At 53.8% G+C, this 26785-nt stretch overlaps 7 protein-coding genes across 7 annotated transcripts; 4 read left to right on the top strand and 3 right to left on the bottom strand.

Annotated features, from left to right (window-relative positions):
• Window positions 1–571: 571 nt before the first annotated feature.
• On the top strand, window positions 572–3679 carry NECHADRAFT_92694 (uncharacterized protein; the record flags this gene model as incomplete). The annotated part of the gene is made up of 2 exons (XM_003052098.1): window positions 572–3300; window positions 3352–3679. 2 exons carry the CDS (start codon window positions 572–574, stop codon window positions 3677–3679), a joined length of 3057 nt encoding a protein of 1018 aa, XP_003052144.1.
• Window positions 3680–5154: 1475 nt separating this feature from the next.
• Window positions 5155–6176, top strand: NECHADRAFT_68346 (uncharacterized protein; the record flags this gene model as incomplete). Its single annotated transcript, XM_003052097.1, has 3 exons — window positions 5155–5256; window positions 5312–5769; window positions 5828–6176. The coding sequence occupies 3 exons, from the start codon at window positions 5155–5157 to the stop codon at window positions 6078–6080; spliced, it is 813 nt and encodes a 270-aa protein (XP_003052143.1). The 3' UTR covers window positions 6081–6176.
• Window positions 6177–6211: 35 nt separating this feature from the next.
• Window positions 6212–10189, bottom strand: NECHADRAFT_104091 (uncharacterized protein; the record flags this gene model as incomplete). The annotated part of the gene is made up of 6 exons (XM_003051647.1): window positions 6212–6873; window positions 6928–7616; window positions 7665–8893; window positions 8936–9148; window positions 9178–9241; window positions 9273–10189. The coding sequence occupies 6 exons, from the start codon at window positions 10187–10189 to the stop codon at window positions 6386–6388; spliced, it is 3600 nt and encodes a 1199-aa protein (XP_003051693.1). The 3' UTR covers window positions 6212–6385.
• Window positions 10190–12339: 2150 nt separating this feature from the next.
• Window positions 12340–15692, top strand: NECHADRAFT_39064 (uncharacterized protein; the record flags this gene model as incomplete). Its single annotated transcript, XM_003052096.1, has 2 exons — window positions 12340–13093; window positions 13144–15692. 2 exons carry the CDS (start codon window positions 12340–12342, stop codon window positions 15690–15692), a joined length of 3303 nt encoding a protein of 1100 aa, XP_003052142.1.
• Window positions 15693–17093: 1401 nt separating this feature from the next.
• Window positions 17094–17898, bottom strand: NECHADRAFT_79019 (uncharacterized protein; the record flags this gene model as incomplete). Its single annotated transcript, XM_003051646.1, has 4 exons — window positions 17094–17119; window positions 17168–17170; window positions 17263–17497; window positions 17545–17898. The coding sequence occupies 4 exons, from the start codon at window positions 17896–17898 to the stop codon at window positions 17094–17096; spliced, it is 618 nt and encodes a 205-aa protein (XP_003051692.1).
• Window positions 17899–20640: 2742 nt separating this feature from the next.
• On the bottom strand, window positions 20641–21675 carry NECHADRAFT_38796 (uncharacterized protein; the record flags this gene model as incomplete). The annotated part of the gene is made up of 3 exons (XM_003051645.1): window positions 20641–21257; window positions 21312–21381; window positions 21481–21675. 3 exons carry the CDS (start codon window positions 21673–21675, stop codon window positions 20641–20643), a joined length of 882 nt encoding a protein of 293 aa, XP_003051691.1.
• A 615-nt stretch (window positions 21676–22290) lies between these two features.
• On the top strand, window positions 22291–23381 carry NECHADRAFT_100057 (uncharacterized protein; the record flags this gene model as incomplete). Its single annotated transcript, XM_003052095.1, has 1 exon — window positions 22291–23381. One exon carries the CDS (start codon window positions 22291–22293, stop codon window positions 23209–23211), a length of 921 nt encoding a protein of 306 aa, XP_003052141.1. The 3' UTR covers window positions 23212–23381.
• Between the last annotated feature and the right edge of the window lie 3404 nt (window positions 23382–26785).

The raw sequence follows: 26785 nt of genomic DNA, 5'->3' as shown, positions 1-26785 counted from the left end.
GCCGAAGCCAGCGGTTCCTCTCCAAGACTCTTGGAGGGCTGGGCCACACTGTGGCGAGAGCCGGCTAATCTCCGCCGCGCGGCCTTCTATTGGACGTCGCCGGCGGCCTCCCTTGGGGTACCTAAGGTTGTCGTCACGGAACAAGACGAAATGGACCCGTCACACGGGGACGCCAAGTCTCTGCGAGCTTGGATTCTGCCCGCTTTTGGCCGTGGGATATCGCCGGGGGGGAAGAAACTGTGCTGTAACTAACTCTATGGGATCCTCCTCGAATCCGAGCCCGAGGCAAGGCAGGCACGACGTGGACAGGACGTAATATGTCATGATACTTGGGTTGCGCTACCTAATCTACAGCATCTTCCCTACCTAGTCTCCCGTCCCCATATGACCCGCCTCCATCCATCTCCCTCACTAACACGCACTTCTCTTTGAGCTCCCAAGCTTCTTTCTCCCTTTCCCCTTCCTCGGTCACCGAGTGAGGATGGCCTCGGCAGCTATCGCGGTATAACATGTCGACAGCAGTTACATCATGACAATGACAACCCCTCGTGGGCCCATCCGCCCTAGCGGAATGGCCAACGGCCGCAATCCGAGCTCGAACCGATTCTTCAGAGGCAGCCGCCTCCAGTCTCGCCCTTTTTACGTTACGATCCTGATCCTTTCGATCCTCACGGCATACTCTTTCCTATCGCACACGACTGCCGCGCGTTACGCCTCCCGCAGCGACACGACCCCCGCCGAAACTCTGCTCTTCAAGCGCAGCTCCTCGCCGCTCGAAGCCCCCGAATGCAACGACGTCCACGATGCTCAGGATAAATGCGCCTTTGTCAGGCAGTATTGCGCCGACGACGATGCCGGCCTCATCCATTACCTCGACCTCTACTACTGCGCCTTCGCCGATATCCAACCCATCGCATTCAGCTTGCTCGTGATATGGCTGGGTCTTCTCTTCACCACCATTGGCATAGCTGCGAGCGACTTTTTCAGCGTCAATTTGAGCACAATTGCAACAATTCTTGGCCTGAGCGAGAGTCTAGCTGGAGTCACTTTCCTCGCTTTTGGAAATGGTTCCCCAGATGTTTTCAGCACATTTGCTGCCATGGGCTCCAACAGCGCCAGCATGGCCGTTGGCGAGCTTATTGGCGCCGCCAGCTTCATCACTGGTGTTGTCGCAGGCTCCATGGCACTTGTCAGGGAGTTTCGCGTCGATCGTAAGACGTACGCTCGCGACATTTGCTTCTTTATCCTTGCAGTTATCTTTACGACCATCTTTCTGGCCGACGGCCATCTGCACTTGTGGGAGTGCTGGCTCATGATCGGCTACTATACCATCTACGTGATCACTGTTGTGACCTGGCATTGGTACTCAACCAGGCGGAAGCGGAGGCAGCGCAGAGAGGGGGAGGCGCGCAGTCACGTCTACGGGCCCATTGGGCACTCTGGAGATGAATTGGCTGGCGAGCCGTACCGGGACGACCCTGATGAGGTTGGGTCCGGCCCAGGCGCCTCGAGTTCTGCTCCGCTTGACATTTCAGTTCTTGAAGCTGGACCTAGGATTGAGATCGAGGGTCAGGAACCAGAGTCAAGTGATACGTCCAGCGAGGACCATGATCGAATGGTCGCCGCTGAGGTCGCCAGCAGCATGCGAGTTCTTCGGGGCAGACCTGGTAGGAGGCATACTTTGACTCCTATCAGACCCAGTCTAGTTGGTGCGCTCGAGTTCCGGTCGGCCCTCGCCCAGCTGCAGCGCGAGGGCAACCTGCAGCTGGCGCCCATTCCAGAGAGAAGCTCATCTGATCATCATGTCCACCACAGGCGGAGGGTGACTACGACGACGATGCCGGACTCCCGCTCTGATGGTCTGCTCGCTACCGCGCGCGCCGACCATGAACTAAGGAGAAACAGAGCCCTCTCCTCAGGGGACCAGCCGGTTGGGCCTTTAATCGATCATGACTTGCTGATGCCCAGCAGCCGAGATTCAGGCGACGGCAACCTGTCTGTCCCTCCGTCGAACGCCAGCGGAACGCGATCACCAAGCCCGAGTCCGTCTTATACCGTCGGAGGCAACTTGGCTCCCCCCCCTGTCGGCCCGAGCGGGACTACTGATGATGCTCCAACTGAGGATCACCAGAACAAATTGCTCGCTCCTCAGCTCGAGTTGCAGATTCCCAGTCGTCGCAGCAGCTACAGTGATAGATCTTCACCAGTCAGCCCTTTCCCCATGTACACGGACTCACCCGCCCTGCTCACGCCCAACTACCAAGCTGAGCCCACCGAGTTCTTGTCACCAGGAGCTGTCTCACCCGGCACCACGCCTTCAAATGCGGTAAGCCGTGAAACACCGTTTGCAGATCTGCAGCGGACGGCGGTATCGCCGAGTCGTCCTGTGAGATGGTGGCCATATGCTGTGCTGCCACCTCCGCATATCCTCTTGGCAACTTTATTTCCCACGTTGCAGGGATGGAGTGAGAAGACGGCCTGGGACAAGTTCGTCAGCGCCATTTCTGTGCCCAGCATCTTCCTTTTGGTCACGACTCTACCTGTTGTCGACTCTGAGACGACTGACGACGACTTGTCCATTCTGGACACGCTCCTTGACCACAGTGTTCACCACCACGATCATAACCCAAGCTTTGGGCATATGGCTCCGCCCGTGTCTATAGAACACGCGGCGATAGAGCCAGAGTCGGAGTGGGAGCGCTACCGTAGACATACCCTCCACAGTCGCGGGAACAGCTACATCGCCTCTTCTGCCACCACTCCGTTCACACACGCCGAAGAAGGAGAAGCTGTGGAAGATTCGAATTTCTCACTGGGTCCTCCGGCCATCGTGACAAAGCCAGCCTCCGATTTTCCATCCTCCAGCAGTGTCAAGAATGACTGCACGGGTTGGAACCGATGGCTCGTGGCGCTCCAGCTCTTCACCGGACCCCAATTCGCTGTTTTCGTCCTTTGGGCTAATATGTTGGAGGACTGGGAAAATCCTCACAAGGTTCTGGTCCGAATGGTGATGTACTCGCTCCTGGCCTCGCTTGTCCTGCTAGGTATTCTTGTCCTCTTTACGACGGAGGAGAGACGCCCAAAGTATCATTATATGCTGTGCTTCATGGGATTCATCATCAGCATAGCCTGGATATCGACCATTGCAGGTGAAGTCGTGGGGGTCCTGAAAACAGTTGGCGTCATCCTCAACATCTCGGAAGCTCTGTTGGGACTTACAATTTTTGCTGCTGGAAACAGTGTTGGAGATTTAGTCGCCGACATCACAGTGGCGAGGCTTGGATACCCCGTCATGGCCTTGTAAGTATTGTTCCGGTCTCTCAAAGTGCACAACTGACAATGACTTTGTAGGTCTGCCTGCTTTGGAGGACCCATGCTGAACATTCTCCTGGGTATCGGCATCGGCGGCGCCATGATGATGATTCAAAAGGCAAACAAGAAGCACCGCAAGGATCCCAGTCATCCCATCAAATACAAGCCTTATCGCATCCAGGTCGGCGGGACTCTGATGATCTCAGCCATCACACTCCTGGTGATGCTTGTGGGCTTGCTGATTGTGGTGCCGATGAACAAGTGGATTCTGAGTCGAAAGATTGGATGGGGACTGATTGCTCTCTGGGCAGTGAGCACGATTGTGAATGTGGTTGTTGAATTGACTGGTGTATGGGGAGAGATGTAACTTTGGATGGGCCCTAGCAACATGGCCTTGATAGCATCATGATAGACGACATTCTATAGTTGAACCTTTTCGAGCAATCGACGAATATATTTGCTTCAATTGACGTTGGATATCACGAAGAAAAGTGCACCTGATACCGAATTGTAATCCAATTTAGCCGGTGAAGCGTGGTCTAGAAGAATAAGGGGTGCGAGCCACGAGGGTTGCAAAGATTAAGAACGTCTGATTGACAAAAATTATAGAGATGGCAGAAGATATATGGCAGAAGATATATGGCAGATGATAAATGGCAGATAATAAATGGCAGATATGATTGATTATACAGCAAATTACGCTGTAGGGTTAGTCATGTAGCATGCTTCGTAGAATGTTAGTCAAGGCGGGGGTCGAACCAGAGCACTCGCTACTAAGTTCTGCGAGAACTCGGGAACGCGACGCTTGCCAGTTCCGTCACTGCTCTCGTTGGGAAGACTTGAGTTAAATTCAATGATAATACTTCCCCCCGTGGTGCGGGTGCTGCAGCTGGCGGGCAGCTGGCGAGCTTATTTTCTGATGCGCCGCTCACCGAGAGCTGACCGAGGGCGCTTCCGCGGTGAGGGACCCACTTGTTGTCTGCGAACGGCTCGGAGGTCGGAGGAGCGGTCCACCGATGGTGTCGGTGGGGACCCCACTTTAAAAAAAAAAGGCGGCCGAGATTTCGCTTGCGGGAGATCGCAGTGGGGGTAGACAAATTAAGATGGTCGAATTGCAGAGAGGGTCATGATGGCTTCAAGCTTCTTGTTGATAGCGCATTAGCCTCGAGTGGATGTTTGTTTCTGAGAGTAGAGCTCGAGGCAAGGCTGGCCAGGCATATGTACACTCAGCCGCTGAGTTTGAACAAGACGAGGGGACGAGCTGAACGGCAGCAAAGAACCATCCTCTTCATGACATGCTGTCCTCATGGCTTCGAATGGCGCGTTCCTAGTCAAGATCTTGTCAATCTCATCTCGCTTCAACAACTGCGCCTCCACGACATGACTCTCTACCGTCGTCCGGTCAAGCAACCCCTGGAGTGGCTTGGGCGATTAATATCTGTAAATGGGCCAACGTGGTCTTGTGAGAGGAGGGATCTGTCGCGTAATCCATCGTTTCGAGGTGATCGATGCTCCCGCGTGACCAGTGTTGAAACAAGATGAATTCGTCATGGGCTTCAAGATGCCAGATTGCGCTTATTGATGTTGATGTTTGATGTTTGGTCCAAGTAAGAGGCAGCACAGAGTCAAGTATAAGAAGTGCGGACGTGGTCAAGCTCTTGCCCGTTCAGAGCAGGTACATTACAGTAGCTTCCTTCGTTGCCCCGCACCCTTGCATCGCAGCTGCCCCTCAGACCCCTTCCCCCCTCCTCAACACCATTGACCCAGCTACTTTGGGTATTCTGTGTCATTTTTTCTTCTTCTTCCTTGTTTCTTCATCAATCGCCCTCACAGATTCTCACAATGGCCAACCCTCCTCCTTCCTACACTCCCCTCGCGGAGCGTCCTCTCAAGGACACCATCTGCCTCTTCGACGTCGACGGCACCCTCACCCCCGCCCGCCTGGTACATGCTGCTCGTCCCTCCACCGCCCTCCTTCGTCGCTAACAATCGCAAAAAGGACGCCTCCCCCGAGATTCTCCAGATCCTCGAGGACCTCCGCGCCAAGTGCTCCATTGGCTACGTCGGCGGCTCCGACTTTGCCAAGCAGCAGGAGCAGCTGGGCAAACCCGCTGGCCAGCCCGTCACCGCCCTCTTCGACTTTTGCTTCTCCGAGAACGGCCTCACTGCCTACAAGCTCGGCGAGCCCCTCGAGTCCAACACCTTCATCAAGTGGATCGGCGAGGACCAGTACAAGGAGCTTGCCAACTTCTGCCTCCACTACATCGCCGACCTAGACATCCCCGTCAAGCGCGGTACCTTTATCGAGTTCCGCAACGGCATGATCAACATCAGCCCCGTCGGCCGTAACGCCAGCACCCAGGAGCGCAACGACTTTGAGAAGTTTGACAAGGACGCCAAGGTCCGCCAGAAGTTCGTCGAGGCTCTGAAGGAGCGATTCGGTCACCTCGGTCTGACGTATGCTAAACTCAACCCATCATGACAAGACCCCCCATGGCTAACACACACCGCGCAGCTTCTCCATTGGAGGCCAGATCTCTTTCGACGTCTTCCCTACTGGTTGGGACAAGACCTACTGTCTCAAGCACCTCGAGAACGAGGCCAAGAAGCCCGATGGCATCACCTACAACACCATCCACTTCTTCGGCGACAAGACCTTTGAGGGCGGCAACGACTACGAGATCTACACCGACTCCCGCACCGTCGGACACTCCGTCACCGGCCCTGAGGACACCATCCGCATCCTCAAGGAGCTCTTTGATCTCTAGATACATATGCTGGCGTTGGAACAAGAAGCAACAAAAGCACACATACACGTACAATAGACATGAGACCAAGAAAATACAAAATTTGCGCATATATCCATCAATAACTGCTCTCAATATTTATCAATTGCCATGTGATAAGGGATATTATCATGTCCAAAAATAGGTATTCAACATCAAGGTATATCCAAATGTATAAGCAAGTCTTCGTCAAGTCATATAAGCCGCTACATGTGCAACACCAAATGCCCGAAACCTGTCACCAACTCCATCCTCCTCAGGATCAACATCCAGCTCTTCTAGTTCCCTCATCGTCCATACTCCAAGTGAGGGATGATGACGGGACCGTACTTGGTCGGCGCTGTAAAGGCCCCGTCACCCTGTACCACGAAATCGACAGCCAGGCTGACCTTGGACAGGCCCTGCCCGTGCTGTGAGCCGTTCAGACTTGGGTTGGGGCTAAAGGCTGCCTGGCTCTGCGCCGCCAGGGCGTCTTGATCATACGACACGACAGCGACGTAGTTTCGGCGGCCCATAAGCTTCTTGAGTTCCCGCGCGGCACCACTGGCATCAGTGTGGAAGATCTCCATCATGTCCTCCTTGGTGTCCGACACCTCGTGCGTCGACTTCTTGCCATTCTGAGGCACGTACAGCGTCTTCTGATTGTGCAACATCTTGAGGACATAGTTGCTCTGGGGCGCCGCCACGATTGGCGACGAGATGATCTGGTACATGGTCTTGTGGTCACCAGGGTGAGTGGGATCGTGAACCAGTCCCGCTCCTGAGGCGTTGACATCTATAATCATGTTAGCTTGGGTCTTCAGTGCGTATCAAAGGATTGCCAACATACCTCCAGAAAGGAAGGTCATTCGGATTCCCTTCTGCTGTGCGATGCCCTGGAGCGTTCGAATAAAGTAAGTCCTCTCGAGATCCTTGGTGTCATGCGTCCACATATCCTTGAGCACCTCTTGGATATCAAGCTCACCAAACTGGTTCAGAACGTTGCCCATGAGACCAGTCTTGCCAACGGCCTTCTTAACCTGCGAGAAGCCCTGGGCAACAACCTCTTTGCCACCGACCACGCCAGCCACTGAGCTTGTCACCTTGCCCAGAATGTTGTACGTTGTGTTGACCGCCTTCTTACCCACGGCCATAGTGTTGGCAAGACTCTCCACTGTATCCAGGCGAGGATAGACAAGTGGCACAGAGACCATCCAGATACAGTGCTGTACACTAGGAGGCAGCGTGGCAACCTTGGGGAAGATGCCTTGATAGGTCGGGCCAGCCATGACCTGGGCCTGAGTACGCTCTGATCGACAATCAGGGCCAACAACCACCACAGCCGGTCCAAGGAACTTGACAAAGTGCCAACCCGTTCCGGTAACCGTGAAGATGTCGTGATCTGTGCTAACGTTTCGCAGCATCTCGACCGTGGTGTGGTGCTGGAAGAGTAGATACATTTCCGTTGCAATTCGGCCAATGTTCTTGAACATGGGCGACGACTGCATATAGTCAGGGTAGGAACCGTATCCATCGAAACTATCATGGTCAGTGAAATGTCTCCAAAGAGCTAAGTAATCAGCTTACATGTCATGATCATCGATCTGCAGGATGTGAGGGATCTGCGCAAACGCTTCCCGCAGGTATGGCTGGTCAAAGTGGCTGGTATAGTAATGGAAGTAGGCATGAGCAACGTCTTCCTCGTGGCGGGCTGTCCATTGGACATTCTTCTTGTTCTCGCGGCCACTCATGGCAAGCCATTGCTTGAGAAGAGGCACTTCTTTCCAAAGTCGATCACCGTAAATCTGGTCTCCCAAGCCCAGCTGAACGTGGAATCCACCGCATTCGACATTCTTCTGGAGGACATCCTTCCACATGAATCCGACGCCGCCAAGCTTGGCACGCTCATTCTGTGATGTGCCAGAGGCGAAATCATTGCCAGAGTGTGCGATGAAACGCCAGCTCGTTTCTTGACGTCCAGCGACAACAAACTCATAGCGGGTGCAGCCCAGATGGGACGTGACAGCGTATGTCCATCGTTCGGTACCAGTTTCAGACATGGGGAGCTCAACATCATATTTATAAAACTTCCACCTCTGGTGCGTGAAGATAGGACGAGGCTGAAGCTGTCTGGGATTTGGTGACAGATCCATACTCAAGTGGAGGTGGATTGTCGGGGGCTGAGGAGCATCCGTCACGACAAGAATGCTTCCAAGCCAGAGGCCCTTTTCGATATCCATGTTGACATATCGAAGGTATGGGCCAAAATAGACGCCATTGGTAGGCTGAATTCTATACATGTCAACGCCAGCGCTGGGTGGGGGGCCTGTGAATCCAGCAGCTGTGGGAGTAGCCGAAGCGGCCACGCTCATAATGCTCTCGGCATAGCCTGGAGTATGGGGTGGGAACATGGGCGAAGCCATATTCTGTTTGCCAAACATGCCAGGTGATCCTAGCGGGTTTCCATACGTGGAGGCCGTGGGAGACAGAGGGGCTTGCTCATGCGTCATGGGGTTTGGTCCCTTGGGGAATTCCCACTGCGTAGCTTGGGTTGCGAGATGGATGTAATAGTACTGGCCAGAGTTCTGGTCGAGGTGTGCTATCCATCCTTCAGGCAAGGGAGGAGGCGAAGCCGGATTTTGAGCCTCAAAAGGCTGAGCAGCAGCGGCTGCTTGCTGCGAGCTTTGTCCATTCTGCTCAGGGTGAGGGTCATTGGCAAATGCTGGGTGGCCAGGATGTTGGAGAGCGGGCGAGGCAAGGCCCGCAGCAGCAGTTGCGGTCGCCGCTGTCGCTGCGGCTGCTGCCACGGCCGCTGCCTTCTTGGGTGGTGTCGATGCGCTGGGGGCCGGCTGCTGGACAGGAGTTGAGGATGATGCATGCGCAGGATGTTGCTGTTGCTGTTGCTGTTGCTGCTGCTGTTGCTGCTGCTGCTGCTGCTGGGGTTGCGGCTGTTGTGCCTGCTGCTGTTGCTGTTGAGGGCGCTGTTTCTCGTTTGGATAGGAGGAGCCAGAGCCTGTGTTTAAGCTTGAGTATGCAGGAGGAGGCGAGTTTGTGCTCATGCGTTCGAAGTCCTGCTCCAACACACTAACTTGTTCTTGACCATGGGGTTCCTGAGATTTCTGAGGCTGCTGCTGGGGTTGCGGTGGCGGCATGTGTTGCTGCTGCTGTTGCAGCTGGGGAGGAGGGCTGAACGACACTTTAGTCGGGGGAGGACTTGAAATGGCATTCATGCCCTGGTAAACAGTCGGAGGTCCGGATGGCGCCTGGTCCGGCGACTCTGTCGGCGTCCACGGCCGTTGAGGCGGAGGATGATTTCCATATTGGGCAAGTCGCTGGGTGGCGGCAGCGCTGGGAGCGCCGAGGCTGTTGAGCGTCGCAGTGCCGGAAATACCGGCGGCGGCATACCGGGCCTCGATAGCATCGGCCGGTACATGGCCGGGCTCCTCGACCGGGGTTTCGGGGGGAGGAGGGGAACCCCGGCTGGCCCGGGTGGTTGAGGTCGAGGCGTTTGAAGCAAAGCGATTCACTCCGGAGCCATCCATCTTTATTTGCTCAACGGCAGTCTTCGCCGGGGGGTGGGGGGCCTCGGCGGCACCGGGTGGTGGGTAGTATGTCTTTTGGTAGCTGGGATAGTTGGCGTTGGATGAACCCGGACGTTGATGATCTGCTATGGGACGCTGAAAGAGATCCTGGTCGGCATCGGGGCTCGTAGGGGAAGAGATGGGCTTCGGAACAGCACCTCTTCGCTCGGCAAGGCCAGGCTTCTTTCCCTGGGGACTTGTCTCTAGACGAGGGCTGGTATCATTATAGGCTGAACCAAAGGGCTTTGCCGGAGTTGGTTTACGAATGTCGTCGTCGTCCGGGAAGGGCAGGGGGGCAGCAGAGCTCGAGGCACCTGGAGGGAGAGGGAAGGAGTGCTTAGAGATGGGAGACGTGGACGAAGGAGGCGCCGGGTATCTGAAGGTGGAGGAGGAGGACCTGCTGTCCTTGGCGGGCTGGGGGCTCTGGGGTTTGAAGATACGCAGTGGCTCGATGGTCGGGCTGTCGCAGTCGTCGGGAGCAGGCTTGTTGAGGAACATCTCCTCGTCCGGGACACCGCGACTTCGCTCCATCTTGGCCTAGATGAGCGCCGGGGCGGGCGACAGGATAATGTGAGGCGGTTTCTGGGTATGTGCCCAGGTATCGCGGGGTTGTTCGGTGAGGGGAGGGGACGACGAGACGCCGCACTAGGGCTGTATGAGGCGAGCGTTTCGCAGGGTCGAGTATCCAAGAATAAAAGATGACGAAGCGCTAGGGATCGTCGTTGGACGGAACTTGCTCGAGTGAGGGCGAATCCTTCAAATCGCAGAGTCGCGATGAGTCTTGGTGGTTGGGCGGGGTTGCGTTGCGTGAGGCCTGAAGGTACGTAGTAGGTAGGTGCGACAGGTGCCAAGTGACGTGGGCGGTCCCCGGTAAGCTCCAGCGGGTCGCAGAAACGGTCGCGCCAGGAACAAGAGCTTTATGTATTGGTTTCAGAAGCGCGATGAGTCTGACAGATGGATGAAGCAAGCAGACAAAAGGAGCAATGAAGGAGACAAAAATTACGTGGATGAGGAGGAAGGGGGACACGAGAGAGGAAGAGAGGGTCTGTCTGGTCAAGCGCCGTGCCCTGCTTTGGCCATACAAATATGATAAGTTAGACGGCCCCGGTAGGTACGGCGGGAGAGGTGGGGATGCTTGGGCGCGGGTGACGTTAGTAGCTGGGAGGGAGCTTGTCTTGCGTGCAGTGTAGGTAGTGGTGTGGCGAAGATGGAGGCCCAATACTTGAAAGTTGATAAAGAACGAGTGAGTACGCGAGGCAAGGATCAAGGCAAATAACTCGCTAACAGCTTTCTTGATGGAATTACTACGTAGCAGGACAGCTGAATCATACTCTTGCTACTCTTACAACCCAACATGTTCAACTGCATGACACGATACCAAGCGTTTAGCCGCCGGATGTGTTAGCCAAGGCTACACCAACTTGCGCAAAACTTATCAACAAAAAAGTTCTCATCCAGGGGCATAGAGGAACCCAGCTTCGATCATGCACAGCAATACTTCGTCACCACGGCAAAAGAATCCATCTCGAAATGGGGACCCAACTTCTGTTTCAGCGGGCACCATGAGGAATAACGACCTCTGATTGGACCCATCAAGCATTTGCCAATCCTGTAAGCGCCCGGCAGCTTGATCTAGAGCGGGCCAGAGAAACGGGGTCTCGGGAAGTGCCAGGGTTTGGGGGCCAGACGACGGTGAGTGTGGATCACTTGGGGTAGACCCGTGCATCATGAGAGGCTTCTGACCCATCATGGGCACCAGCATAGCCTCGATGCAAGCGCTGAGCTCCTCGAGCCAAGAACAGGAGGGAGCCAGTACCAGCGCTCGCATTTATCCACCTGGCAGCTCAAGACATCTGGCTTGAGAATGGAGAGAGGAGTCACAGTTTCTTTGAGATGGGAATGAGTCGATGTGTACATGTGTGTCTGTACGGATTTGTTCCTGGGCGCAACGGCTTCACATGCGTCCAATCACGACCTCAACGGACCTGATGAGCATAGGTACGAAGCTCCCACCAGACAATATGAGTGAAACGAGCAAAAACAACCAACGGCTCTTGAGGACTGTTGGTTCCATACATGTGAAGAGGGCATTCGGATAATTAGTTATGGCCGCATAATGGCCCTGACGTTCAGTTACAAGTGTCCGGGGTATGGACATCTCCCCTGTCCGACCCTTGTAGAAAACTTGGGGCATGCAACTGATAAAGAGGAGAAGACCCAAGAAGCTTTGATTTGCTATTTCGTAGATCATTTCAGCTTTCATCCGTCCCTCCTCGAAATATTTAGTAGGTTATGGGAGCTCTATTAGTGATGAAAGTTCACATTATAGAACCAACGTGTAATATCTGACTTGCAACAATATGTAGGAAAATCTAGAAATTCTACCTTGAGATGCAGACTCGTTCAGATCTCAACTAATCAGGATCCAATCCATCCCTTTCATTTCCACGTAAAAACAAAGCCCTTGTTCTCTTGGTCTCACAAAAGCAAGCAAGCAGCCATGGACTCAAGTTCCAGCGGACGGGACTAGAGAAAAGTGGGTCGCGTAACCACTCAACGCGTCTCGACCAGCCAGAAACGCGCTTCTCCAACGTCACCATCCGTTGCTCCAGGAGCAACTCCTGTGAACAGCCTCCCCATATCAAAGACACTCACAACGGCCACGGAACTTGGTCTCCAACATGGCTCCCACCCCGAAGCCAGCTGCAAAGAAGCAGCAGTCTCTCACTTCTTTCTTTACCCCCAAGACCGTCAATGGCCTAGCTGCCGTCTTCCAAAAGGAGAGCGAGGCACGAGCTAAAGCTCAATCCCCTTCAAGCAAGGATGCCGCCTCACCATCACGAAAACGACCGCTAGAAGACACGGAAAAGGAGAATGAACAACCCGAGAAGACCCTCAAGAAGTCTAGAGCAGATGAGGCTGAGGATGCAGAATCAAGTGCATTCTTCTCCAAAACAAAGGCCAATCAATCATCACCCTCCAGGGCACGCACGGAACGATATCGATACGACGATTCGAATCCACGGAATACTCAGGAGGCTCAAGAGAATGCCGAGGAAGATGAGGATGCGCAAGAGAAACGACGGCAGCATGAGCTACACAAAAAGTTTGTCAAGAAACTCGGGCACCCGGACGCCATGGCCTGGCGACGCCGTCTCCAGGATGACGCGCCAGCCGGTGATGATGAAGAGGCAGATGGCGAAGGAGACGATGATGATGCTGCGGCGCCAAAAACAAAAGCCAAGAAGAAGGGCTCCAAGACTGGGAAGCTGACTCCCATGGAGATACAGTTCCTCGACATCAAGAGGAAGCATCTGGACACAATCCTCATTGTTGAGGTCGGCTACAAGTTCCGGTTCTTTGGTGAAGACGCTCGCATCGCAGCCAAGGAGCTAAGTATAGTCTGCATACCTGGAAAGATGCGTTATGATGAGCGTAAGCTATCCTAAACGACCCCTTGTGTTCATGGATACTAACAATTACAGACCCGTCAGAGGCACATCTGGATCGTTTTGCTTCAGCAAGTATCCCAGTGCATCGTCTTCCCGTCCACGCAAAGCGCCTAGTCGCTGCAGGCCACAAGGTCGGAGTTGTCCGTCAGATCGAGACAGCCGCACTGAAGAAGGCTGGAGACAACCGCAATACCCCTTTCATCCGGAAGCTCACAAACCTCTACACCAAGGGCACATATATCGACGAGAATGGTGAGCTCGATCAGGGTAGTGGCTCTGGTGCTCCTTCGGGTGGCTACCTCCTCTGCATCACAGAGACCAAGGCCAAGGGATGGGGCACCGATGAGAAGGTTGATGTCGGCATTCTTGCTGTGCAACCAGCCACAGGAGACATCATCTACGACAACTTTGAAGATGGTTTCATGCGGAGCGAGATTGAAACTCGACTCTTGCACATCTCCCCTTGCGAGTTTCTCATCGTAGGCGACTTGACCAAGGGCACGGATAAGCTCGTGCAGCACTTGTCGGGCAGTAGTACCAATGTCTTTGGCGATCGAAGTCGAGTCGAGCGCGTTCCCAGGGGTAAGACCATGGCCGCTGAAGCATACTCGCACGTCACCCAGTTCTACGCCGATAAGCTGAAGGAAAACACCCAAGATGAAACTGCCGCCGCCCTTCTCGACAAGGTCCTAAAGCTGCCCGAACCCGTCACTATCTGCCTTTCAGCCATGATCAACCATCTTCAGGAGTATGGCCTAGAGCACATCTTTGACCTCACCAAGTACTTTCAGAGCTTCAGCACACGCTCTCACATGCTCATCAATGGCACCACCCTCGAAAGCCTCGAGGTGTATCGAAACTCAACAGACCACTCTGAGAAGGGCAGTCTATTCTGGGCACTGGACAAGACCATCACTCGCCCTGGTCACCGACTTCTTCGGAAGTGGGTAGGCCGGCCCTTGCTTGATCAGGAACTTCTCGAAGGACGTCTCGCCGCCGTGGAGGAGCTTCTTGAGAAGCAGTCTACTGCACCAGTTGCCCAACTAGAAGCTCTCTTAGCCAATGCGAAAACGGACCTCGAGCGAAGCCTCATCCGTATCTACTACGGCAAATGCACCCGCCCTGAACTCGTCTCCGTCCTCCAGGCCCTCCAAAAGGTCGCAAGTCACTACTCGACCGTCAAGTCTCCTTCCGACGCCCCTTTTACTTCTCCTCTCCTCAATGATGCTATTTGCGCTCTCCCTCAGATCCTAGACACCGTCATTTCCTACCTAGAGCAGATCAACCTCGGCGCTGCTCGCAAAGATGACAAGTATGGCTTCTTTCGCGACGAGTATCAGACTGAGGACATGCAAGACCACCAGCTAGGCATCGCCCACGTCGAGCACGAGCTTGACGGCCACCGTGCTGTCGCTGCTGAGAAGATCAAGAAGAAGACGGTCGAATATGTCACCGTCGCTGGCATCGAGTATCTCATCGAGGTCCCCAACACAGACATCAAGAATGTACCGGCGTCGTGGAGCAAGATCTCGGGCACCAAGAAGCTATCACGTTTCCATACCCCTGAGGTCCTCCGCCTCATCACCGAACGTGACCAGCATCGCGAAGCCCTGGCCGCTGCCTGTGACAAGGCCTTCAAGGATCTCCTCGCTGCCATTTCTGCAGACTACCAGCCTCTCCGTGATGCCGTCTCCGCCCTGGCAACCCTCGACTGTCTTCTCTCCCTCTCCAAGGTTGCCGCTCAGCCCGGCTACTCTCGCCCATCATTCCTCCCCTCCTCCTCTGACCCAACCATCTCCATCACCAACGGCCGCCATGCCATCGCCGAGCACACACTTGAAGGTGGCTACATCCCCTTTTCCACAAAACTCGCACACCCATCGCCTCTCGCCCATCTCATCACCGGACCTAACATGGGCGGCAAGTCCTCCTTTGTCCGAGCCCTTGCCCTCATCGTCCTTCTCGCACAAGTCGGCTCCTTTGTGCCTGCCGATGCCCTCTCCCTCACCCTCTGTGATGCCATTCACACCCGAACAGGTGCCCGCGACAATCTCTTCGCCGGCGAGTCCACCTTCATGGTTGAGGTCTCCGAGACGGCCCGTATTCTCCGCTCCGCCGGTCCCCGGAGCCTGGTCATCCTTGATGAGCTAGGTCGTGGTACCAGCACACACGATGGCGCTGCCATCGCCCAAGCCGTTCTCCAACATGTTGTCACAGAGACGCGCTGCCTGACGCTATTTATTACCCACTATCAGAATCTAGCACGGGTTGCAGAGGGCCTCGATGGCGTCAAAAACGTCCACATGAAGTTCAAAGCTGAGAAGGGAGCTGATGGTGAGGAGGAGGTCACCTTTTTATATGAGGTTGGTGAAGGTGTCGCCCACCGTTCCTATGGCTTGAACGTCGCAAGACTCGCGCGCATCCCGAAAAAGGTGATTGAGGTTGCCTCCCTCAAGTCGAGTCAAATGGAACAAGAAATGAGAATGCGGCGTCTAAAGGGTATCTGCCGCACCCTGTCCGATGTAATGGATAATGGACCAGATCAGCTCGATCATCTTGTGTCGAGCATTGAACAACTGTAATGTAATCAACGTAATCAATCGATCAATACTACTCTTGGAGCCTTTGAATCATTCTTCATTCGGTATTGAAATGCATCCCGATATGTCTGACTAGGTAGTTGCTCCCTCCCATGATATTCCACATACTTGCGCCTTGTTTCACCCCCATAGCTCCAATGTAAAATAATCCTCCAGTCCTCCCAAACTCCAAAGTACCCATAGTTATTTGCCTTGCCCATCATACTGCTGTTTAACCCATATCCCGATAAGATATCCCATAATGCACCAAACCTTTCGAGTGGAACGCCTTTTGTCTCGTCCCGAAGTTAAACGAAAGTCCCATTGTCATTGCCCGCAGATAGTAACTTCCAGGTTGGTGAACGCGAGAGGGGTGCGTGTCAAGATCGTAATTGTGTAAGAATTGGGTGCATTGGGGCCGTCGAATACGAACATATCGCAGTGTAAGAGCTCTAGTTGCTTTCCAAGATTAGCCACCAATGCGTTGGGAAAAGAACAGATAACTAACCTCCTTAATGACAGGTATGGCAATCAAGTTGTCCGGTGCCAAGTTTCACCACACGGTGAGGTTATGCTTCGAAGAAACTTGCTCCCTGCCTTGCCGGTTGGTCGGTTATATGCTAGTGCTTTCATGGCTCTCTCTGATCGATCATGTTCGACTTGGTCTGATCGCGGCCTGGGCGACTAGATTTGCGGCTCCTCTGAAGCCAAACCATCTGGAAAATCCAGGTCATGGTTGGAAGGGTGCAAATGCCAACCCCCATCGAGAACTGGGGTCTTCACGTCGCATAGATCGTTTCCGTCCATTACCTCGCAAAGATGTGTGGTTGGTTTGACGTCGCGAGCAGACTGTGAGCGCTCTCTAGGCCGATTGATTGGAGAGAACGATAGAGTGGAAAGCGATGCACTTGGAGATCCCTGAGTGTATGGGTTCAGGAATAAACGATCTTGAGAAAAAAGAGGATTTGCACCCGCAATGCTGGCAAAGGGGCTGTCGTTGGCCCCCTGGGCCGAATCTCCGGCCATGGATCCAGTGTAATCCTCTTGTTTCATATGAAACATGTTGTTTGATGAGAACCGAAAATGGTCTTGGCCAATCCCGTGGAACTGATTGTGAGCAGGAACAGTGAAAGGAAGTCGTGACGAGGTATTGTAGATGGTTGCATCTTTCATCGCATAGGTAGCTTCAATGTGGCCGAAGGAGCCTGAGAAAGGTCAGCCTGTATCCAAGAATAGGCGACATCCAAAACAAGGATGGAAGCTGGCCAAATAAAAGCATACCCGTTGGGAACGACTCTGGTCGAAGCGAACTGGTTCCATCCCTGGAGGTAAAGTGCCGTGGGAGGTCTCTCCCGAGAGGAGTCGGAGAGACCAGGTTGGAGGGAGTCGTGCTCATTGAACGCATTACATGTCGATCACGTAGATCAAACCTACTGAAAATATTAGAAGGAATTTTAGAAAACAAAATGCAGACTTACCTTCTATCGTTGAGAGTAGAGGAAAGGGGCTGGCCACCAAACGGCCCTATCTCGACAGTCAGAATCTCACAGGAATTGCTGTGTTCAAGACATACCTAGGTGCTCATCGTCATCACGAAAAACATCGTGGCCATGTCGAAAGTGGAATGGCGAGGTTGCTATACCAGAGTCGTCCTGGCCGTCAATCGTTGGCTTGACTTCAGCCCTCTTTCCCGTGTTAGACTTCAGACCGCGGGCAGTGTTTCGTCGCTGTTTGGGGACATTGGCCGAAACTTCAGCAAGAGGCGTGGCCTTCTTGCGCCTTGGCTTTGGAACTTTGCGTGGTGGAGTCTGCGAAGGTCAGTACCAGTACAAAAAGCCTGAGTGCATGGACATACCGATTCCTCTTGACCCGGGATAGGGGATGAGCTGTCGTCGTAAACATCCTTCACCCTTTCTACCTTGAAGTCAGGCGTCATGATGACTTGATTTGGCACAATGCCCTCAGAAGCCCTCTTCATCTTGTCGATGACAGACTTGGGCTTACGCTGGTTGCGAGTGCGTCTCATCTCATCATTGGCAAGATCCATCTTGCCCATTCCTGGCCACACCTGACCCTTCAAGGATAGCGAATCAGCCACGGTAGCAAACTCTTCTTGGCCTTCAGCATCCTGGTCGTGGTCGTAAAAACCAGGGAATAGCGGGAAATCGGCCGTCAGGGCTTCTTGCTCGATCTTGACCTCGGGGTCCATGGCGGTCTCTTGCTTCAGCTTTCGCTTAGTTTGCTGGCTGGTATTAGTATTAGATGCCACGGCGAAGAAGGAGTAACCACCTTTGCCGTAGGTGTAGGTACGGGTACATTCGCTCGGTTCCGTTTGTTGCGTGCGTCCTCCTTCGCTTGCTTTGCCTTCATTCTCTGAACCAGAAGTGCCTCGATGCCATTCTGGGAGTACTACTCCTCGTAACGTCGAAGGGCAACAGAAGCAGCGATGTCTTGATGAGCCTTGAGCTTCGTTTGTGTCTCATGGTGGAGGTGGCCTTTGGAGGCGATGTGCGTGAGCAAGTGGGACACGTCCGAGAATCGAGGAACATCCGGGCAGACGCTGCAGAGGAGTGGAATTTGACGATTGGTGGAATTGGTTGAACTATTTCCTGTTGGCATTGCGGGAGTCATGTCCTGGAATAACGCATGGTCAGTAATGGCCTTTCCTGTCGATCGAAGGCACGATTGTCTGGATGTGGCAGATGTCAAGCGAGGTGTCAAGATCATACAAAATTCGGATACGAAGCGTCCTTCTTCTTGGTCCAAAGAGAAAACGGGAAAGGGCTGGTAACTGGGGAAAACGAGTGTGCTGGGTAGAGGCCGAGACGTAGAATAGCAAAAAGAGCAAGTCTTGTGCAAGTGGAGATGGAGAATTGGGATGAAACTTGAGAAGGGACCAGAGTTGATAGAGATGGGAGGTCAATGGGAGTCTTTGGGGGATGTACTTACCGCGGTAGCCTTCTTCGCGGGCTTCCTTCCTCGAGCCATGATTGCGTCTGTTTGTGGGAGACCTCACTATGTCGGTAGTTGCGGTGGTTTGGGGGATGTAAGATCAGCTGCTTGGCGATGCTCATGGGATGGAACAAAGGGGGAGAGATGCCGAGCAAGTAGCAGTGAGAACCTGTCGAGGGAAGAAGGGAGCTCCTTGGAGACCAAGTGTGAAGGAAGTTACGATGCTACTGCAAAGTTGTTGTTCTTTCCGAATATCTTTGGCTACTGCGGGCGTCCGAGTACAGTCGAAGCTTGGCAGTTGCGTTGGCTTACACGGGAATCTAGGAGTTTCGGTGCTTGTCAAGATTCTCGAGAGCCAGGCTTGATCAGGGCAAACAAAGTAGCCCCGTCCTCATGACCAAGAGCGATCATGTAAGGGGATTGTTGGCCGCGAAAACAGTTGCAAGCTTCGATTAAACGTCCAGTTGCTTGTTGGTCTTGTCTGTACCTTGTCTTGACTAGGCTCGTCGACTGTCACGAGCACTCGAAGCCGTCAAGGTTTGGGCACTCCCCGCGCCAGCAAGTCTTCAAGGCCAGGATTCCAGGAAGACTGGCAATCGGAAATACGTGTTGCGAACCTAGACTGAGAACGAATACACGCTGTGAAATTGATCAGTTTGTTTCGATGATGGTGGTTGGGTGTTAGGCCGAAGTGTCCAGTCCGGCTCCCTTACACCGTGTGAACAAGGTGTTAGGGGAGCGACCTTGGCGGCATCCCGTGTAGGCATAAAAAGGAGTGCTTCTGAAAGGCACCATCAAGGAATCACTCACTTTTGATGGGAAAAGGCTTCCAGGGACATGGACTCGATGGGTGGCCGGGATCGTAGACTCCTCGTTATCGGAAAGCGTGCCAGCGACAGCAGCGATATCGGCCGGTTGAGGCTGTATCGAGGGACGGCAGCTTCCCCACGGGGTGAACAGAGCGAGGAAAGCGCTTAGGAACAGGGCTGTGCGGCCCTGCCGATGACGATACTGTCAATGGCAGGTGAACAGTCCGCGATGGGAAAAGATGGAAGGAGAAGGACCAGAAGTCTGGAGGAAATGGAGCGGATGTGAGAGAGAAGAAGGAGGGGTCGCCAGATTTTGGGTCGAGGAGGAAGGAGCGCGTCCATGAGCGAGTGTGCTCCGGCAAGTGCCCGACGGCACCCTAAGCCTTAGGATGGGAAGCCTCTGCCACTCATCCCGTGGTTCCGAGCGACGCAAGAGACGAGGGGCTAGCTCTGGGGAAAACAGAGGTGCGATGAAAGAAAGTATGCAATGTACTTGAATCTTTCTCGTGTCTTATAGTTGACTGTTCTCGACCTTGATGAGGGTGATGAGATGAGGAGTTCGATCGACTCGGTGATATTAACGGCGGCGACACCCCGCCTCAACACTTTCCGTACTTTATGAATGCCGGAGTTTTGAGAACAGTTGTTTAAGTCCCCTTGGCGAATGATTGGATAAAAGAGAAAGGAAGCAGAACAATCTCGAGTATGCGGCAATCAACTAGACGACAGCTTGGCGGGGAAGAGCACGAGGTTGAAAAGATGCATCGTGTCGAGGCCAGGGAGAGACAAGAACTTCGCAAGAAGGGCGGGAAGAGATCATACAAGTGACAGTTGAACACAATAGGTTGATTGCTGTAATTAGGAACTATCTTAGGTCGATGATGCAACTTGCTCTTTCAAGAGGTCAGAGGGTCAGCCAACCCTTGACTTGTGTGGGGAGAAATTCCAGTTTGGCAGGAATTCACGGATCCATGAATGTCTGCAGGTTATTACAGGACGAACACCACGGAGTAAAGGCGATGTCCCTGAAAAGCCAACAGTTTCTTCTTCTCTCAGCCATACGTCCATGCTATCACGGGAAGTGTCTTTAGCAGGCAATTAAATGGCAAGAGGATACCCGGTAGTGTCGGGTTTGCGTCGGGGAGATGTGATGCAGCTCAGACTTGACGAGACTCAAGAGTTGCAGTCAATCAACCAAAGATTCTTTGCGTGGTCGTCTTAGGCATGCAGTACACGGGGTCCACGGCCTCGAGGCCCGGATAGCCCAGGAGACTCAAACCGCACAAGCCGAACTGAGTATGCCACACGTCGACCATGTCGCCAGGTCGATCGGAAATTCCGCCAATCTGGGTATCTTGACATTGCAGGATGAAGGCGATGAGGGCGTCACGGTCGATCCAGTGAGTCCGATCGATCATCGCGAGACTGCTCAACACCCACCAGCTGTAGCAGACGTCTTCTTTCTTCTCTGGTCGGCCGTTAAGACCACCACAAGGGACTTGTCTCTCACTCAACCATCGACCGAGCTTTTCCTTGTCGACAAGGTCGAGACGACCCGCAATCGCAAGTGCAGCTACACAAGTGAAGATCTGGCCCGAATGCGACTCCGCACCGGGTCCCGTTCCATAACCACCATCGAAGTTGGCACAAGCGATGATGTGAGTGACAGCCCTCTCGACGTCGACCATGGACATGAGTCCGAGGAGGGAGAGGGCGTTAAAGGCACCGTACAGGAACCGCGTGTCCTCCTCGCCCCATTCATCACCAGCAAACGTTCCTGTCTCTCGGTTTTGCAGTTCTGCGATGTCTGCTCCTAGTCAGTAGGTGCATGGAAGCACTGTTGACGTTTAGTAGCACCTACACTTGCCGACTTGACTCTTTCCTTTGCCTTTGGCTTCTAGCTGGTCGAAGGCATCTGTCATGGCGAGAATCTGCACAGCACTTACTGTGGAGAGCATGTGGGCATCATGACCGGGCGCAGCGCCGAATCCGCCGTTTTCATGCTGACAAGATAGAACAAAGTCAATGACCTCTTGACGTGGAAGGGCGTCGGGGCGGCCAAGCAAGTAGAGAGCATTCAACCCCCAATAGAGACCGTTGAGTCGCAAGTGCTCGGTCAGCCAGTAATCCAGCTCATCCTTCCTGGTGTCCAAGCTTTGGATGTATTTCACATGAGCGTCAACGGCGAGCTTGGGGCCGTCGTATTCCGGTGCGACCTGAGCCATGTTGTTGAAGGATGAGAGAGCTTGATGAGAGATGTCGGGGTTGAGATGTCGAGGAGAATTTTGTATGGCGGGTCATTACGTAATCGCGTTGCCTGGCCAGAAACTGGATGCACTTCAAGTTGCTGATACTCACCACGAGCTTCGTTCACTAACTAATTTTTGTGGCATCAAGTTCTGTTTATTCAGTTTCATATATGGATCGAAAATGCTATTTAGCAGTAGTTTAAAAGAAACTTGCATCCGTAGAGTTGGATTTGCAATTTCATGAGCTTTGAATGTTGAGCTGGGTGCAAATGTTAAGGTTTGTGGTGATTCTCATGGTGATTCTTAACTAGTTCGAAGAGAGCAAAAAGGCACGGAAGAAATAAGACAAGCTACCAATCTTGCGGTGATTTGTTTGAACAAAGAAATACATTCTTTTTGGCAAGTTTGCTCAGTTGATAGACCTGAAGTGGTTGGCTCAATGCATTGAAGCTTGAAGCTCCAGTTGTGAGCTCCACATAGAGGTCTCCTCAATATTAGACCTCCAGGTAGGTCTTCCTTTTGACACCTTCAACCACATCCACCCTAGAGGCTCAACGACCCAAGCAGAGCCACAACCCCTGCAAAGCAAGAATGCATCTAGAAACATTCACCACCAACGATGGCTGCAAGATAGCTTACCAATCCTCCCTGCCGTTGAGTGCTGCTGCGGGGAATGCCTCATCTCGTCATTGTGTGGTGCTGATGCATGGCTTCAGCGGCTCCAGCGACTACTTCAACCGCAACATTGGTCCTCTAAGCGAGTCTCTCTGGGTTGTTGCCCCTGACATGCGCGGCCACGGCAGATCAGACCGAACTCGGGGTGGTTACCATGTTGCTCGCCTGGCAGCCGACCTTGCCGGCCTTGTCGCTCACTTGCGCAAGGCGGTACCGGATACGCGTATCGTGCCAGTTGGCTGCTCAATCGGTGCTGCAGTTCTCTGGACGTACATTGAGCTATTTGGGTGCACTGAGTTTGCTGGCTTTGTCTTTGTCGACCAGGCACCATTGCAAGACCGGTCGACGTTTGACGACTGGGACAAGTCCAAGGCGCACACGGGATGCTACGATGAAGCAACAATGCTCGTAGCCCAGAAAAGCTGGATCGAGGAATCCAAGTCAGCACACATTGATCTCGTGAAAGGATGTTTGGGGTACCGGCATGCACCGCAGCATGAGGATGGTGTTTCGGCCGAACAAGCAGCGAGCGATGAGGCCTTCTTCACGGAGATTAGTGCCCTGTGCGATCAAACGTGGCTCGCGCGGCTACTAGCAGATCACACCCGATATGATCACCGTGAAGCTATAGAGACGATCACAGTTCCAACGTTGGTGATGGCTGGGCGCCGATCCGGATGCTTCCCGCTCGAGGGGATGCTGGAGACTGCCAAGCGGGTAGAGAAGACGAGGCCAGGGCTGGCCAAGTCGAGCGTGTTTGAATCCGGCCACTGGCTCTTTTACGAGGAACCTGATAGGTTCAACAAGGAGATTGACGACTTTGTCAGATCGTGCTAGGCCATCAGCTGGGTTGCGTTCGGGGATCGTCAACGTCGGATACTACAACGGGTGCTCCCTTGACCGGGAGTATACCTCAAACAACCTTTTCTCTCCCAGCCAGCGACAGTGTACATTGTATTCGCCGAAAGTGTGAAACGTGACGGAGCTGGAATGCTTTGCGTACCTTGATGAAGGTGGAACTTGAGACTTTCTCTTTGGCGATGCAGGCATTTGAGTTTGCTCAACTACGGAGGCAGTGTACAAGGACAGAGCAAAGAGCAAACAAACGAAACGACATTCTCTATCAGTATCCGTAACCGCTAGTTACTCGAGTGGTAGTCGTGGTAGTCGACTTGTGGGCCAGCAGCCTCATCTCTATACCATGCAGATGAGATCTATTTCGGTCCACCACTTACAGACCAGCAGTGAAACATGGCCAAGGTTGGTCAAGGAATGAGATGACTGGCAATAGACGAGACGAAATCCAATGCACCACGTTTCATGTAGGTTCCTCCATTGGCAGGGAAACCCTTACTCAGGCAGGCTGTCAAGCTTGGCTGTGTGATCCAAATTCGGATCCATCCGGGGTACATCGAGTAGAGTAACGACGACGACTACGACGACGATCGAGCTTCCTAAATTATGCGAGATAACCACGCGACATCAGCCAGGACGCGCAATGAGGAAAGAGGCTCAGCACGAGATTCCTTGCTTAGGCGTAATTATACGGATACACACGTACGCGGTCCAGGACTGGGAAATGATCGTACGAAGAAGAGGGCTTGCAAGCTCACGGCGGCCCACAGCGGACGTCCGCTTGATACAGAATCCCCCCCAACTTCCTCCTATCGGCGGCGTTGAAGGCATCCGACTTTTGCGGGTGCCTCTCTGTACCATGCTGCATCTGTATAAACAAACAACCTGACGTAGCTGAGCATAGGCGGCGCAGGGTGGCACTTCTGCGGGCGGCTAGACGGCATGCCGAAGACGGGGAGCGACGGGAGGTCAAAGAGGATCAAGCGCCGCCACCGAGAAGCCCGAGTTGTTGCGCCTCCTCCTCCAAGTCCAAGGAAAGGAAGCACAGCACAATAGGCGCCGCCCTCGAGAATAGACTCCATCTAGAGGCAGGGGGAGCTCCGTTCTCACAAATTGCCTTTCAGGCACTGAGCGGGAGGGACCACGGCAGTCAAAGAGAGCTCTGACCATGTTCCATTTCCCAAGAGCCCATTCAGAAGCCCGTTCAGCAATCCACTAGCAGCGCCACTTCTGCCACTCATTCAGGCACTGGGCCGTGACCCCGGGACGCTGGTATGTGGGTGTAAGAATAAGCAGAGGGAGGGGCAGTTGTCGACGGGGCTGGGGTTACGTCGAGAGAAGGGAGAAGACGGGAGAAGGTGATATGTCTGCATGGTAATGTTTAAAAACACTATGATTTATAGACATTATGAGCATACTATAAGCATCGTGGGCTAGTTATCCAGAGTAGAGTGAATTAGTGGCTGCCCAGGTATTCTTTCAACGCCTTGGCGGGAACCAGTCGCTGGGCTACGATGCCAGGGGAATGCCAGGAGAGGCAGTTGATTAGGCTTAGCACCAGGCTGTTGGCAGGGGGTGAGTAGATCGTCAGGTTCCTCTGAGACACGCGAGTGTGGGAAAATCAACACATGCAATGCCGGTCATGAAGACGGCGGACGGTACGATACGATGAGATGGCGATCGCAGTGAGAAACAGGACTGCATGTTACACAGCATCTCAACAGTGATCATAGACCACAGGCATCTCGTGTGATACAATATAAAGTTGGCCTCCTATTTGAGGATGCAACCTTTGAAAGTCGACTGAACCCTTCACCCACCTGGGCGGGAAAGCCAGGATCTAGACTCACGGGCCTGGTACCTGGTCCGGTCCATGAGGCAAGCGGCACACGAGACACCGGGCGGCTCTCTGACTGACAGACAGGACTCTCTTGTGATGAGTGGCAGCTCGTGGCTTCAGTGCCATCCAGAGATCCATCTGAACCCCTGGGCTCGACGCCCAATTGCCACATGTTGGGTGCAGCAGGGAAGGCCTCAGAGCTTGCTGTTGCTTCTCGTGTGTTGTTTGTTATTTGATGCTAGTTTCTCAAGCTACTGCGCAGCATGTATCGTCTTTTTTTGCCTCCTCTTGCCGGGGGCGGGCTGTTCCAGGTTGCCGAGTTGTGCTTGGTCGAGTCGGGTGTTTTTCTGATGGTGTCTGGGTTTTAGTGTGCGACAGGCCGTTTCAAAAGCTGCCAGCTCACACCCACCAGCACCAGCACCATTCACACCGCAACCAAGCAATAGAGGCCGCGCAACGCTCAGTCGGTCCAAATAGCCCGAGCCGGATGGAGGAGCTAATAACGGTTGCGAGTGATGAAGAGACTGTAGGTATTGATAGAGATGTGATACGTATGATACGATACGACTCTGGATTGCTGATGCTCCTCCCCGTCCTCGGTGCCCGTTAATGCCCCGGCCGACTCCCCTTCCCAAGTCTAGCCTTACTGCAGAATCAACCCCTTGGCATGGTCTCCATCTCTATCCATCCTCTCCTCCTTGTCCCTTGTTCCTGGTCTCTTTTCCGTGCCCGCATCCATTCATCCCACATCCAGTCCCTTGCTTCTTTTGGCCCCCCTCCAAGCCCTTGCTTGCTTCCTTGCTTGGCCTTTGTCACGCCTGCTTCCATGCTGACAATGCCCTGTTGATACCTGACATTGGCTTGATACACGCTCGTACTCTGTGCCGTATTGCCTCTTTTTTTTCTTCTCCCCTCTATTGTTACCAGGGAGCGGTCAGCAGCACGGACTGTTACCCAGCTGATTGGGACGCTCTCGCTCTCGGGGCCACCGACAGTTTGTGAGCAAGCCAGCCTGCGTGCGTAGGTGCGCTTCGCCTTGAGGCTGGGGGCTCGGGCATTTTGACACTGGCATTGGCATTGGTATTGGCGCGCGGGCACTGGCACTGGCACTGGCACTGACAGACCCTGCCACGATCCAATCTCTCACAAAAGCAGCAGAGTTCATCGAGTAATTCGAAAGCTAAAGCTCAGCAACGCCCAACCCGGCGCAACGCAACGCAGCAGGGACCAAGACAAAGACCAAGGGACTCGCTCGGGCTCCGACACGGACACGGCCTCTAATTACCCTTCAAACCTTCGAGAGACTATCCCGGCTTCGTTTCTTCTCGTCTTGCACTGCTCACCCGCTCACTCGATTCGAATCTGCCCCATGCTCTCCGCTTGCCCCTGACGGACCCCAACACCACCACCAGAACCACCACCACCACCAAGACAAGAGGACGCGGCCACCACCTTCACCACTGCCACCAATCGACAAATCTTCCACGTCCGTTGCGCTCTGCCCTGTCCGCCTGCCGTTCTAGTCGAGTCGCCTCCAGACGGTTTTCCGCACCTCTCCCACCGACCCGCGACCCGCAGATCGAGACCACCAGAAACAGACCCCCAAACCCCAATCGGTAGCCGCCCTGGCCCGCCCTTGACCCTCCAGCTCCGTTCTGCCCACACTGCCTCCCCTCGTGTGGCAGAGGCCCAGCCCAAAGCTCGCTCGCTCGCGAA

This window comes from Fusarium vanettenii (genome assembly GCF_000151355.1).
Source record: "Fusarium vanettenii 77-13-4 chromosome 4 genomic scaffold NECHAsca_3_chr4_2_0, whole genome shotgun sequence".
Lineage (NCBI taxonomy): Eukaryota > Fungi > Ascomycota > Sordariomycetes > Hypocreales > Nectriaceae > Fusarium > Fusarium vanettenii.
Note: the sequence above shows the minus strand (reverse complement) of the source record. Positions and strands in the feature narration are given on the sequence as shown.